Source organism: Pelobates fuscus, chromosome 1 (genome assembly GCF_036172605.1).
Source record: "Pelobates fuscus isolate aPelFus1 chromosome 1, aPelFus1.pri, whole genome shotgun sequence".
NCBI classification, from domain to species: domain Eukaryota; kingdom Metazoa; phylum Chordata; class Amphibia; order Anura; family Pelobatidae; genus Pelobates; species Pelobates fuscus.
Window position 1 is genome coordinate 16,375,012 of NC_086317.1, and position 14,845 is coordinate 16,389,856.

The 14,845-nt window shown below is 37.0% G+C and overlaps 1 protein-coding gene across 2 annotated transcripts in view; it reads right to left on the reverse strand.

The window, feature by feature from the left end:
- The window catches only part of LSAMP (limbic system associated membrane protein), a 627,018-nt gene that overhangs the window by 48,192 nt on the left and 563,981 nt on the right, over window positions 1-14,845 (reverse strand). For both annotated transcript variants that reach the window (XM_063446436.1, XM_063446429.1), the window contains exon 4: window positions 3,479-3,613. In XM_063446436.1, coding sequence (XP_063302506.1) covers window positions 3,479-3,613 — 135 coding nt within the window. The remainder of the gene's footprint in view (window positions 1-3,478; window positions 3,614-14,845) is intronic.

The window sequence follows — 14,845 nt, forward strand, 5'->3', positions numbered from 1 at the left end:
AATTTTCTAAATACTTTCATTAGTCCCTGGCCTTATCTTATAGCTAGGATAGCCTTATGCCTATCCCACGCATGCTTAAACTCCTTTACTGTGTTAACCTCTACCACTTCAGCTGGAAGGCTATTCCATGCATCCACTACCCTCTCAGTAAAGTAATACTTCCTGATATTTTTTAAACCTTTGCCCCTCTAATTTAAGACTATGTCCTCTTGTTGTGGTAGTTTTTCTTCTTTTAAATATAGTCTCCTCCTTTACTGTGTTGATTCCCTTTATGTATTTAAATGTTTCTATCATATCCCCCGTGTCTCGTCTTTCCTCCAAGCTATACATGTTAAGATCCTTTAACCTTTCCTGGTAAGTTTTATCCTGCAATCCATGAACCAGTTTAGTAGCCCTTCTCTGAACTCTCTCTAAAGTATCAATATCCTTCTGAAGATAGGGTCTCCAGTACTGCGTACAATACTCCAAGTGAGGTCTCACCAGTGTTCTGTACAATGGCATGAGCACTTCCCTCTTTCTACTGCTAATACCTCTCCCTATACAACCAAGCATTCTGCTAGCATTTCCTGCTGCTCTATTACACTGTCTGCCTACCTTTAAGTCATCAGACAATGACTGCCTGGTGCAAAGGACAGAGCATACAACAGTGATTGACAGGGAGCTAAGATGGAGGCGCCCAGTTACAGACTAAAGAGCGGTAGATTTCTATATTTCATGTTATTTTTCAGGTGTCATCAATGTATATCTGTATATCTGTTATATAATATAATTATAGAGAATAAGTGAACATAATAATAAAAATCCTAGGAAGTGGCAGTTCCCTTTAAATTCAATCCACCATTAGATAGCATTGGAAACTGCAGGGAGAACAGAACAAAACAGAGTTACTCTCATTACTCATTGCTGGCAGGGCAAAATTGATGTTTTTGAGTTTGTTGAGTTTTTTGTATTGTAAATTTGGAAATGAATTAAAGGGACAGTATAGTCACCAAAACAACTTTAGCTAAATAAAGCAGTTTTGGTGTATAGAGCATGCCCCTGCAGTCTCACTGCTCAATTCTCTGCTATTCAGGAGTTAAAACACTTTTGTTTCTGTCTATGCAGACCTAGCCACACCCCTCCCCCCGACTGTAACTGACACAACTTGTATGAACACAAAATGGTTTAATTTTCAATCAGATGTAACTTACTTTAAAAGTTTTTATCTCCTGCTCTATAAATTGAACTTTAATGACAAACAGAAGACTCCTGCAGTGTCTAGGACGCTATTACCAAAGCAGAAGATAAGAACATCTAAATTAAAAAGAATTTGTGATAAAGGAAGTGTAAACATTGGATCTCTCTTTACAGGAAGTGTTTGTGGAAGGCTGTGTAAGTCACATGCAGGAAGGTGTGGCTAGGGCTGCATAAACAAAGGGATTTCATTTCTAAATGGCAGAGAATTGAGCAGGGAGACTGCTTCATTAAGCTAAAGTTGTTTTGGTGACTATAATGTCCCTTTAAATCAAAAATCCAACATGGGTATTAAGCATTTGCCGTGAATTCTTGCAGCACACATTCTAAAATAAGCTTATGGTGTGAATTCCGGCCTTCCGTAGAATTTTGTTGTGAATATTATGATGGAAATGTATATTAAATAAACACATGAAAGCAAAACAAGGACACACAAAACTGCTTACCAAGAGAAAATGACAGGAGTGAAATGTATCTTAATTATTGCACCTTAGTAAATGCCCTCTCAGACAAAATAAAAAATATTAAAAGGGCATAATACACTTGTATGGCAGTACGGTGATATTTATAATAGTCTGCTGATTGTATCTATGTATTATTTCTCACTGCGGGGCATTATTAATTGTATCTTCTCTTTTCTATCATTTGATTTAATGATACTTGTATGTGGATATTACACAAACACACCCTTGGGAAATCCATGTTAGCCTTGGTACTGTCTCACCAAGACAAGTATCGATGTTTATATAACTCACAAGAGCCACCTTTCTTTATTGGAGGTAGTTAACCCTTTAAGCAACATAGGAGAAAATGTGCAGATTTCTTATAAACATCCATGAGGCAATCAAACAGTTAAACTGCACAACATTTGACACCCAAGAGTTTATTTACTAAATATTAGGATTTGCAGTGAATTAAAAACTGAATGAAACAATTTAGTTCAGAATAACTGAAAACATTTGGAATAAAAACCTCTGAAATGAAGCATTTATCATAAAAACATTGAAACACAGAATGTGATGGCAGATAAGAACCATTCGGCCCATCTAGTCTGCCCAATTTTCTAAATACTTTCATTAGTCCCTGGCCTTATCTTATAGTTAGGATAGCCTTATGCCTATCCCACACATGCTTAAACTCCTTTACTGTGTTAACATCTACCACTTCAGCTGGAAGGCTATTCCATGTATCCACTACCTCTCAGTAAATATCAAATATAAAAAAAAAGAAAAATCAAACCTTATAAAACTCCAATGAATGTATTTCCTGAAAGATAGAGGGAGTTTGGGGATTTTTGCCTAAATGATGCTCAAAAATGGACAAGGGTACGCCCCACTGAAAATTAAACATAAATAAAATTAGAAGTATAACCAGGAGCAAATATTTAGGATAGGCAAAGTTATATAGCGCAGCCACTAACAACAAATATATGGACCAATTAATAATAGAATGACAATAAAATAACAAACGTGAACATACATGGAATTATTACTGTGAATATAAAAAAATTATCCAAAATATTCCCCTTAGTATTAGCGTCCAATAGTCTCTTAAAATAAAGTATAAAATATCAAGCTTTAATTGGTCCATTTATTTGTTGCTAGTGACTGCAGTATATAACCTTGCCTATTCTAAATAGTTGCTGCTGGTTATCTTTCTAATTTTAGTTAGATCTCACATGAAGCTGTTTTTCCAAAATCGTTTTTAGAGTCTCGTGTGATAATTTGGAGCTTTTCACACTCCGGATGCAATGCTGGGAGCAGAACTTGCTGTGTACCCGCACAGAATGTCACATTGCTCTCCTTCCCAGGAAAGGTTCTGTGTCAGACAGATATCCCCTGGGTGACAAAGCCGGGATGTCTTCTAACACGAAGACATGTGACAGTAGGATTTCTTAGAATCCGTCAATATATCTCTGGTTATAATCCCTTCTCAAGTCCTCCTCCATTATTTCCTGTATCCGTGCGCGGTGCGAAATACAATAAATCTGGTCTCTGGACTTTCTTCTGACACCAGCAGAGGTTGTATGAACAATTCTTGGGATTCTCAGGGTTTGTTCACAAAATGATCGGGTAACAAAATATAGAGAGATATGGTCTATATCTATAGATTGATGACGTCAAACAGAAAAAATGGTGATGGTTTTATATTTTTCGATTACAAGTCATCATATTTTATCCAAATGAACCAGCCCTCTGACTCCGACAGTCTATAATCAACACCGCTACTTTTTAATCATACTCACAGTTCACAGTGATCCTGACTTGCTTCACGTCCGCTGATGCTACCTCATTGGCTGCCTTGCACTCATATTTTCCAGACTGCTCTCTTGTGATCCCCTGGATGTCCAGAAATTCCTCTTCACCCTCAAACTCTCGGGCTGGAATAAAAAACAAAAAACAAAACAAGCATGTGAAAATGATACCATGAGAAAATAACTCGCATTCCAACTGTATGTTTTTAAACAATGTAACAGCTTTTGATCTTTGCAAATCATGGCAAATGGCTAGCAGACATTTTATTAAATCGCCCCTTTCTTCCACGCACATACTCATTGAGCAATTTAAAGAGACACTATAGTCACCTGAACAACTTTAGCTTGATGAAGCAGTTTTGGTGTATAGAACATGCCCCTGCAGCCTCACTGCTCAATCCTCTGCCATTTAGGAGTTAAATCCCTTTGTTTATGAACCCTAGTCACACCTCCCTGCATGTGACTTGCACAGCCTTCCATAAACACTTCCTGTAAAGAGAGCCCTATTTAGGCTTTCTTTATTGCAAGTTCTGTTTAATTAAGATGTTCTTATCCCCTGCTATGCTAATAGCTTGCTAGACCCTGCAAGAGCCTCCTGTATGTGATTAAAGTTCAATTTAGAGATTGAGATACAATTATTTAAGGTAAATTACATCTGTTTGAAAGTGAAACCAGTTTTTTTTTTCATGCAGGCTCTGTCAATCATAGCCAGGGGAGGCGTGGCTAGGGCTGCATAAACAGAAACAAAGTGATTTAACTCCTAAATGGCAGTGAATTGAGCAGTAAAACCTGAGAGGCATGATCTATACACTAAAACTGCTTTATTTAGCTAAAGTAATTTAGGTGAATATAGAGTTCCTTTAAGGATTAAGTAATGAATGTAGCAATTGTATCTCTCGTGTTGTGATTGAAATACACTATATAAGATATAATCGTAAGAAACGTGTAAGGGATCCCTGGAGTTTTATAAGTTTGATTCATATCTTTACAATTAATTAGCCATTTTACAGCGTATTACACAAAATATAGACTGTAAGATATTCTATTAATAAAAAGTTTTTTTTTTTTTTTTCAAGGACAAGTTCCCTTTGTGGCTTGAATAATGAATGTCCTATTATTTATACCAAATTGAAAAAAAAAAATAGAATAATAATTTTCATGGTCGTTTATTAGAATTTTGGATCAAAACCAGAACTTACTATACTCCTATGTGTATTTTAATAGAGTGAGTTCAAGGTTCTCTCTGAGACTGGAGAGGGTGCTATTGGCAAAGATATCAGAGGCAGAGTATGTTCTCAGCTGTAAAAAAATGTCCAAGGTGATAATGCAGAGATAGCAGGTTCTGAATCAAACAGGGCACGCGTTATGCACAGAACCACAGCTGGCAAGAAACATAATCTCAAATTTACTTTTTTAAATCAGAAACAATCAATATTTCTCTATATTTGATTTCTGCTCATTGCTATTTTGTCAAGCGAGTTATAAGTCATTTCCTCTGCTTCTAAGGTTTCCTCTGAAGTATGGTACACAGCTATTTTATTTATTATCTTTTTAATATCTACGCTATAAGAAAAGTGGTCCACTTTTATACGTTGGAAGTGTTTGGCTTTGTTGAGACTATCCGATTATTGAACCCTTGTCTCAATCTCTCTCATAAAGTGCAGTGCGGGGTCACTAATAGACACTAAAGGACTCTTTTAATGAGCTTTACTGCACTCTGAAAGTTGTTACCAAGCCTGAATACTGGATTGCCTGACGAATGGTAGGGTGACCAAAAAAGAGTAAGGTCTGATGGAAAGGGCAATTCTATCGCTCATACAGACTGACTTATCCTCTTCTGAAAAGGAGGGCACATAGTGGATGGGTCTGGCTATACAATACACTACAATATACAATATACAATACAGAACAATTATTCAATTTTTTTGTTGTTGTCATTTAACTTTGACCACAGGTGCCAAACCTGGAAACTCAGCAAGCTGACAGATATAAATAATAAGGCCATACTCTATTATTATTATTATTTTATTATTTATATAGCGCCATCAGATTCCGTAGCTCTGTACAATGGGTGAGTTTCACTCTACCTTCAATATATCTATATATTATAGACCTCTTGGTTTCATTTATATATTTGGGAGTTCAGGCCAACTCCCCGGCATTGCACCCCTCCTTGTAACCGGTGCCTCTTTCCAGGGCCCTATTTAGCCATGTCCTACAGAGAGTCCCAGTAAGGCAGTATTTCCCAAGTAAGTGAGTTAATCTCATAAGAGCAAGCATTAAACTGTTAGAGTAGGACCTGCCAAGAATGGGGTACATTGACGTTGTGGCAGGCTTATGCAATGTATATTATATACTATTACTAAACCCCCAGTATTTTTTGCCTAGGTGAGGTACATTCTGTGAGACTTGAAGTTGGTGTTTAGTGATTGAGTGCGCTGGATATTGTATGCTGTGTGAATTGGCCCCAGCAGCACCCTATAATGTAGGCATGTTCAGGTGAGTGCAGCCACAATTCAACACACAATATTACCATAATATAGATGATAAAGCTTCAGTCTGGCCTATAACCTCTATAAAATATATCGTTTTTATATCCAACTTGCTTGAGAATTATCAAATGGATGTCAGTGATCATTACAACAGCTTTTACATTGTATGCACTAAAATAATAAATGTAACTTGCAATGCATTAAAAATGGAATGCAAATATAGCAAAAAGACATTGGTAAAAGAGTAATTTAGACATTAATCAATATAAACTGGGAACTCAATATAAGTGAAAACCATTAAATATAAATTGCACAAGGCAGCCACGGGGGGTGTTTTATAGATATACAGGTGTGTAATATAGTCTTTTGTTGGGTTAGAATACAATATTTTAGTTTGTAATGTGTTGACCATTCTTATTTGGTGTCGGTGATGAAATAGCTCAGGAGTTACAGCTTCACCATGATATGTTAGACTTGTAAGTATGAATAGAGGCAAGGTAAGTCTTTTATCATTCCGAGGTCAATAAATGAAGGAGTATTGAATTAACACGTGATTGAAAATCCACTACCATTGTATTTATTGCCATTTTACCCTTTTAGACTGTAATCTCATTTGAGCAGGAACCGTGCCACCTCATATTACTTGTTTTTTTGCCACACCATTGTACAGCGCTACTAAATATGTTTGTGCTTTATGTATCATAATAACAACAACAACCATATGATTTTAAAGCTGAATATACCCTTTATTATTACTAAAACTATTAACAATAAATATTTCTCTCAATCTCACACCCTTCACTATCTGCATGAGGCTTGTGCTATATACGAGAGAAAGCGTCTGATGTTGGCCGGCTGCCGGATCCCAGCGGTGAGGTCGAATAGATCTAGCTTTATATTGAACGCATATGACAGTCAGAATGTAAATATACTGGGCGCGTGATCAAGGGTGCAGAGCACAATTGGGAAACAGCAGTGATTTGTCTCCTGTGCTATTTAGTTCTCATCTGTGCAGACAACCTGTCAGGCTAAGTAAGGGCCTCGCTAAATGTCCCATTTTTTATAAGTACTGTAATAAAACCGACAAGACACTGAGCCTGATGGAAAAGATAAGTACAATATCTCTTTCTACATTATTTTAATTCTCACGCTTTTTGCCCCACCAAAATTATCCATCAATCTACCCAACCATCCATCCATCTACCCAACCATCCATCCATCTACCCAACCATCCATCCATCTACCCAACCATCCATCCATCTACCCAACCATCCATCCATCTACCCAACCATCCATCCATCCATCTACCCAACCATCCATCTATCGATTGATCGATCCGTCTACCCATCCATCCATCCATCTATCGATTGATCGATCCGTCTACCCATCCATCCATCTATCGATTGAGCCATCCATCCAGATCCACTATATAAAAAACTGCACTCTAAATTAACGTCAAAGCTGATAAAGGTTATAAAAGAACATATGCCAGATACAAGAATTGGAATCATGTTACATGCCCCTTCATGCCATGCCTGCCTCTATTTTAACTTACAATTATTAATATAGCGCCAACATATTCTGCAGTGCTGTACAATAGGTAAACAAGACATACATTTTATTCTGACAAAACACACATGGCATATGAGAACCATAGGTGAAAGGGGCCTTGCCCAAAGAGCTTACAATCTATTCTTAACCTTGTCTACATTTTATTCTGACGTTTTTTTTTAACTTACCCGGTCTCCGGTGGTCCCACGCCGGCGATCGCGGTTGGGGGGACTCCCAGGGAGCCCCCCCGAGGCAGATCTGCCTCCTCCGGTCCCTCCCGGTCATGTGAGAGTGAGGTCCTTGCGAGGACCTCACAATCACATGGCCGGTATAGCTGGCTTCTGTATTGCCAGCAGGGGGACCAACTGTAATGACAGTTGGTCCCCCTGCTGGCTGAAAATAAAATAATGTTAAATAAGTGTAAAAAAATTTTTTTATACTTAGATCATATATATATATATTATATATATGATCTAAGTATATATATACACATATACATACACACACATACACCGTCTAGGTGTATTTTAATATTAATATATATATAATTATATATATATATTAATATCAAATTACACGTAGACTGATACTGATTAAATATATATATAATTATTGTTATATATATATTTATAAATAATATAAAAAAATAAATATGTAAATACGTAAAAAAATAAAATAAAAAAAATAATTAAAAATAAAATATTAAAAAATATATAGATGTGTTTTATTTCGTTCTAACTGTATTGTGATATTAATATATATATATTTATATCAAAATACACGTAGAACGAAATAATATATATATCTATATACATAAATATATACGTATATATCACTATATATATACCTATATATAAATAAAAATATAAAAAAAAAATATATATATATATATATACGTATATATACACATATGTATATATATACATATATTAATTCTACACATATATTTATGTAATAATTTTACATAATTAGGTATCCTAATTAATTACAATTAGCGGGACCTGCCTGACCACCCATGCCGAAAGTATAGGGAATTTAATTTGCTAGCACTATATTTAACCCTATAACTTTCCAAGACACCATAAAACCTGTACATGGGGGGTACTGTTTTACTCGGGAGACTTCGCTGAACACAAATATTAGTGTTTCAAAACAGTAAAATGTATTACAACCATGATATCGCCAGTAAAAGTGAAGTTTTTTGCATTTTTCACGCACAAACAGCACTTACAGGGACAATATTATTGCTGCAATACTTTTTACTGTTTTGAAACACAAATATTTGTGTTCAGCGAAGTCTCCTGAGTACAACAGTACCCCTCATGTACAGGTTTTATGGTGTTTTCAAAAATTACAGCGTCAAATATAAGGCTTGTGTTTAATTTTTTTCACATTAAAATTCGCCAGATTGCTTACGTTGCCTTTATGACCCTATGGTAGCCCAAGAATGAAAATTACCCCTATGATGGCATACCATTTGCAATAGTAGACAACCAAAGGTATTGCAAATGGGGTATGTCCAGTCTTTTTTAGTAGCCACTTAGTCACAAACACTGGCCAAAATTGGCGTTTTTTGCATTTTTCACACACAAACAAATACGAACGCTAACTTTGGCCAGTGTTTGTGACCAAATGGCTACTAAAAAAGACTGGACATCGCTTATTTGCAATACCTTGGGTCGTCTACTATTGCAAATGGCATGCCATTATGGGTGTAAATTTATTTCCTGGGCTACTATACAGTCTCAAAGGCAATGTAACCAATCTGGCGAATTTCAATTTCAAATGTAACATGCTATATTTGACCCTGTAACTTCCCAAAACACCATAAAACCTGTACATAGGGGGTACTGTTTTACACGTGAGACTTTGCTGAATACAAATATGTGTATTTTATTGCAGTAAAATCAAACAGTATTATGACATTGACAGTTAAAATGTCATGTAGAACGAAAAAAATAAAAAAAAATCTTATTTTCTCCCATTTTTTTCATATTAAATTATGTTTCATAGCTAAATATTTGATATTAAATGAAAGCCCTGTTTCCCCTGAATAAAATGATATATAATAAGGGGGGGGTGCATTTAATATGAAAGAGGTGAATTACGGTTTGACAGACATATAGCGCAAATGCCAGGTTTTGTTTACATTTTGTTTCGTTCACAACTTGTACATTTGGCTGCGGTGTTAAGGGGTTAATAAATTACAATTTCCATTATACAGATTCAAAGAAGACACTAAGATCCAGTATTAGAAAACACAAAACAAAAACATCCTAGTAACTGAATGCCTCCTGAGCATTGAGCTCCACATGACCTGAACTATGGCTTCTTTTTCAGTCTTAAGAAGGGCTTATTTAGATTTTTAGAACACCAGATAATTGCCTAGTCTGGTCCTTTTATGCTTCTTATAAAAAGCATACAAGTCTGTCCTGACCTCACTATCAGTTTCAGAATCTTCATACTGTAACTGTATAACTTGTTCCAACGAGTCACGGAATCTTCCAGAGGAGTTACATTGTGATTGGTTTGGGATGTCGTAAAGTGGTGGTGGGGGGGAATTGTTAATCCTAAAATGCCATTTATAATTTGGCCGATATTGAAATTGTGATTTGCAAACAAAATGTAATTTTTGCATTTTTCTCTGTTTTCTCAGGTATTATAAGAATTACATTAACACAATGTATCCTTTTGCCCCCAAATCGTACTCTGGTGCAGACTGAATTAATTTTTAAACAACGTGTTCTGGGTTTGAGACCTGGTGATATAGTGTGCGAGGAAAGACATTAATAAATGAGTTTGGGTCCATCTGTTCCCAGAAACGGGTGTGAGATGCCGAACCGCTCTCTATTTGGGAATTTAACCTTGAGTTTTTACATACACTAATTTAATGAGCTGCTTTTAAACTAGGCAATTAATATGCAGCAAATTAAGTGGGTGAAGCGGAATTTGTTGTTTAACAGCCCCTCAGTGGGTCGTGAGTGACAGTGAGTGATAGCATGTATGTACAGTGGCAATTTACCTGCCAGTGACTCTGGGAAGGGTTTGAAAACAGCTGCTTAACGTGCGCTACTAATTGCGGAGGCTTCACATTGAGTCTTGTTACATTTAAATCACCTATACCTTGTGTTAACCTTTTGTTTGTAATGATCCATCTTCTTTTTAAATCCTATTCATGATTTAGCAATAGACATCCCAATCCAGTTCAGACAATGTATATTCTCTATGCTGACTAACGGGTGTAAAGGCTGCGCTTCTAACAATGATCGACAGGGAACCCATATAGAGGCCCTTCATTTCAGAACAGATTAGTGTAGAATTTAACGTTAAGCTATATATTTTAGACCTCACAAACATAAAACCAGTACAATCCTGGCACAGCCAAGGCACGCTGCATCGGAAGAAGAAATACAGAATTATGATCAGGGGATCACTTTGTGAATGAACGATAATATCTATGGATTACATAGAGGTCTGACAAATCTTCTATAGACTCAGGTCCATTATTATTGTTTTTGCACATGAAAGAACTCAAAGTTTAATTTCTCCTTGCAAGCCGGAAGGTAAAAAATGATGGGTGAGCAGTGGGACAAATAACTGCAGGTAGGTGCACCATTAACCATCAGGTGGGCAAGCTTCCTGAGAAGGTCTTAACAAAAAGAAAAAAAAATCAGGAATCCCTCGAGTGACGGGTATAGTGAAAGTTTTCAATCACATCTTTGTGACTCTGTCTGAGGACTTAACTGCACAGTATATTTACAGTATAAAGTCTGCCAAAACTTATTCACCACTAAGTTAAAAATGTAACTAATCATGAAATATAGGACAATAAAGCCATCTTAATAATAGCCAAAGATATTGTTTCTAAGTAATTAGTCTGTTATTGCATTTAGTAATTTCTTTAGGGCTAGTGTTTCTATTTGTATAATGCATGAATAGTCAGTCTTTCGGAGTTTATCGTCCCATGTGCCTTACTAGAACTCATTAAAGGATGCCATCGACTCCAGCCACACATATTAAAATATGCTGTTAATTTGTCTTACCGTATTCTGTGATATTAACAAAACTTACAAACAGGGCATTTTGCACCTTTTTTCATTATGCTGGAAGCTGTGATATTTATTCAGAATAAACGAAAACATTATTTGTAATGCTGTCGCAAGTTATCAACATACAAATTAAAGGTAACTAGTGTTAATGTGTGCATTTATAGCCAGCAGCCATTGGTTGCACTATGATATAAGCATCGGCCCACTATCAAGGAGAGAGAGGGGAAGAAAGAGTCACACAGTATGCATTCTCAAAGTTTGAAAAATGACTAACAAACAAGACACTCTATAACCTGCATGCTGCATTCTTAATAAATAATACTACCTTTTACTTAGGGAAAAGACAAAAGAACGCTATAAGTAACTTGTAAAATTCATGGCTAAAATTACATTAAATGTTATGCTTACCAAGTTAAATCTAAGTCACAACTGTGAATTCATAATGACTCCCCCACCAAGCAGCGAATACTCAATGTGTTCTGGGATGTCAGCTAGGCATCCTGGGAGCACAAGGAGGCTGCCATATTTTGTAGTTTATAATTCTGTGCCAAAGGCATAGAGAAGTAAACAAAACTCCTAACATGAAAATGACAATATATTGGTGTTTTACATGTGCAGTCCTTAACCATTTAACCATTTACACAGGCTATGTACGCTATATATACGTGATTCTAGAGGAAATAGTATTTTATTTTTTTTGCATTTCAGAACAAGCCTGAGCTGGCAGTTTAGTTAAATGTGGTTTAAGAAAAGTGATTTATAACTATTAGACTTTTTATTTAATATGTTTATTATGAGAATAACTTTAATCTCACACACCTGTGCACCATGTTCACTATTAAGTGTCAGGGATTAGAGATGTCCCGAACAGTTCGCCAGGAACTGTTCGCCGGCGAACATAGCTTGTTTGCGGTCGCCGCGGCGGGCGAATATATGCGATGTTCGGTCCGCCCCCTATTCGTCATCATTGAGTAAACTTTGACCCTGTACCTCACAGTCAGCAGACACATTCCAGCCAATCAGCAGCAGACCCTCCCTCCCAGATCCTCCCACCTCCATGACGAATAGGGGGCGGACCGAACATCGCATATGTTCGTCCGCCGTGGCGACCGCGAACAAGCTATGTTCGCCGGCGAACTGTTCCGGACATCTGTATCAGGGATCCATGTTCACTCACTCTGTGCCGTACCTCACACTGCTACTAACTTATGGTGGTGCTGTTGCAAGCTGCTGCACCCGGGGTTTCAGAGATGCAATATGAGCCTTCGGGTCTTGCTATAAAATTAAGGATTGGTCCTTTGTTTGATTTTCCCACCATCGGTGTTTCCAGTATCCTGAAGGCCTGAGTCCAGAGGCCGGCCCCGTATCCAGATTTTAACTCTGTTTTGTTTGTTACGCACATGTGCCATTTAATGTATTCTCTAACTGTAGTTGTCTGCCATTGCCTCATCATCTTGTGTCTTCATTTTCCTGACAACTTTCTTTGGCGATACACTGTGTCAGCACCCTTTTCCAACCAAACCCTGACCTAAGTGACTCCTTCCCAATATAACTTCTGAGATCTGGAGAGGCTGGGGCAGAAGGAGTCCAATTTACAGGAAAACACCAGGTGGATAAACAAAACCATGCACAGAGAGTTAGTGCCCCCTACTGGTTACACCCATCAGGACCATCATTCTATATTATATGCACAATCTGTGGAGCTGCTTTTGAAGAAACAGATTCCATCCACATGTCACTTCAGGGCATTTCTACACATGAAATAATTATAAGAAAAAATCAATATGCGTAGCTCTGTGTTAATTTTCCAGAATTAACCTCTGCCTTGCTCTTAGACACCAGGAAATGATTACAGCTAGAAGCCATATTACAAACTGAGAGCAAGAGGTAATTCTATTACATTTTCTCAGAAAGGGTGGTAGTTTATGCATGCAACAGATGTGGTAAAGGTAAACACAGTAAAAGATTTACAAACCAGCCTCGGATATAGACAAGTGTGTGATCAATAATAATCAAGTTAAAAAAGAAAATAAGGCAAATGGGGTGCCTAATCTGGCCATTTTGAACAGCTTATTAATATATAATGTTCATTACATATGCTATTTAGTTTTTCTCTTGCATGCATTAAACCCATTCAGTCATATCTCATGAAGGAAGTCCATGCAGACATGTATGCCGATATATTGCAATGCGTTCAAATGATACATTTCCACCCGTTCAGCACTATGGACAGGGACAGTAATTTGGTGTCAATCAAGCTATGTAGCCGTTAGACGATGGCACTGCTGAAGAAGACCATGGCACTGCATGTAGAAGACCTAGGGAAGGGTGTTCAGGCTCCAGAGACGTCAGGTTGATAAAGGTTAGCGCGACACTGAACAAGTCCTCTGTTGTTGCATCGTTTGCAGTTCAGTTCCCCTCTCTAATCTTTCCCGGCAGCTGAGTATTCTCCTGACATGAAAGCATTGTTAGGTTGTCATGAGGTGGCAGGAGGCCAATGGCTGATGTACCAGTAAACCTGTGTCTCCATGCTACAAAATCTTAACACACAAACTCATTCACAGAGCACTGAGCAAACATTGGAGACTCCTTGCTCACCTTCAACTGCTTATATCCTCAATATTTGTAGCAGCATTAAATACAGCGTAAATGAAACTCTGTATCCTTCTATGACAGTCTTTGGGACCTATATTACAATCCAAACAGGCCAACGCTCAGTAAAAATATTGCATCAACCAATTCCAATAAGTATTTAAAAATTATTCAGTGAAAGAAATATATTGAGAGAATATTTAAAAAAGTTAACCATGAGAGCTTCATGTAAGTCTCACACATTATTTTTGATCTAGGTTAACTCATCCATAAAATACAAAGAAGGTTATCTCCTGAATTTGGAATTTTTCGAGAACTGACTTGAGAATTGCAACGAAGACTAAATTAGCTGAGCTGGAAACATAGAGAACGATTCCGGTTCTGCTATTTTTACCTAAAATTACAGCTGTCTTGTCACAACTTCACAACTCTTGGATTGGTCAATAAAACCCTGATATGTCTGCCTTAATATTTCCCACTACATATCCCAGTCTCTACGTCTTTAAATCCATAATTGTTTACTCTTCTATTCTTCTCTCAGAATCTGTTCTTCTTTTCTTTATTTCTGATCTAATTCTCTCTAAAATATAAGATAAAGTAGGGACTACCTTGTCATGCATTGCCCCTACACTTGGCAAACTTGATAAATATGAGTTTAAGGCAACATGGATTAG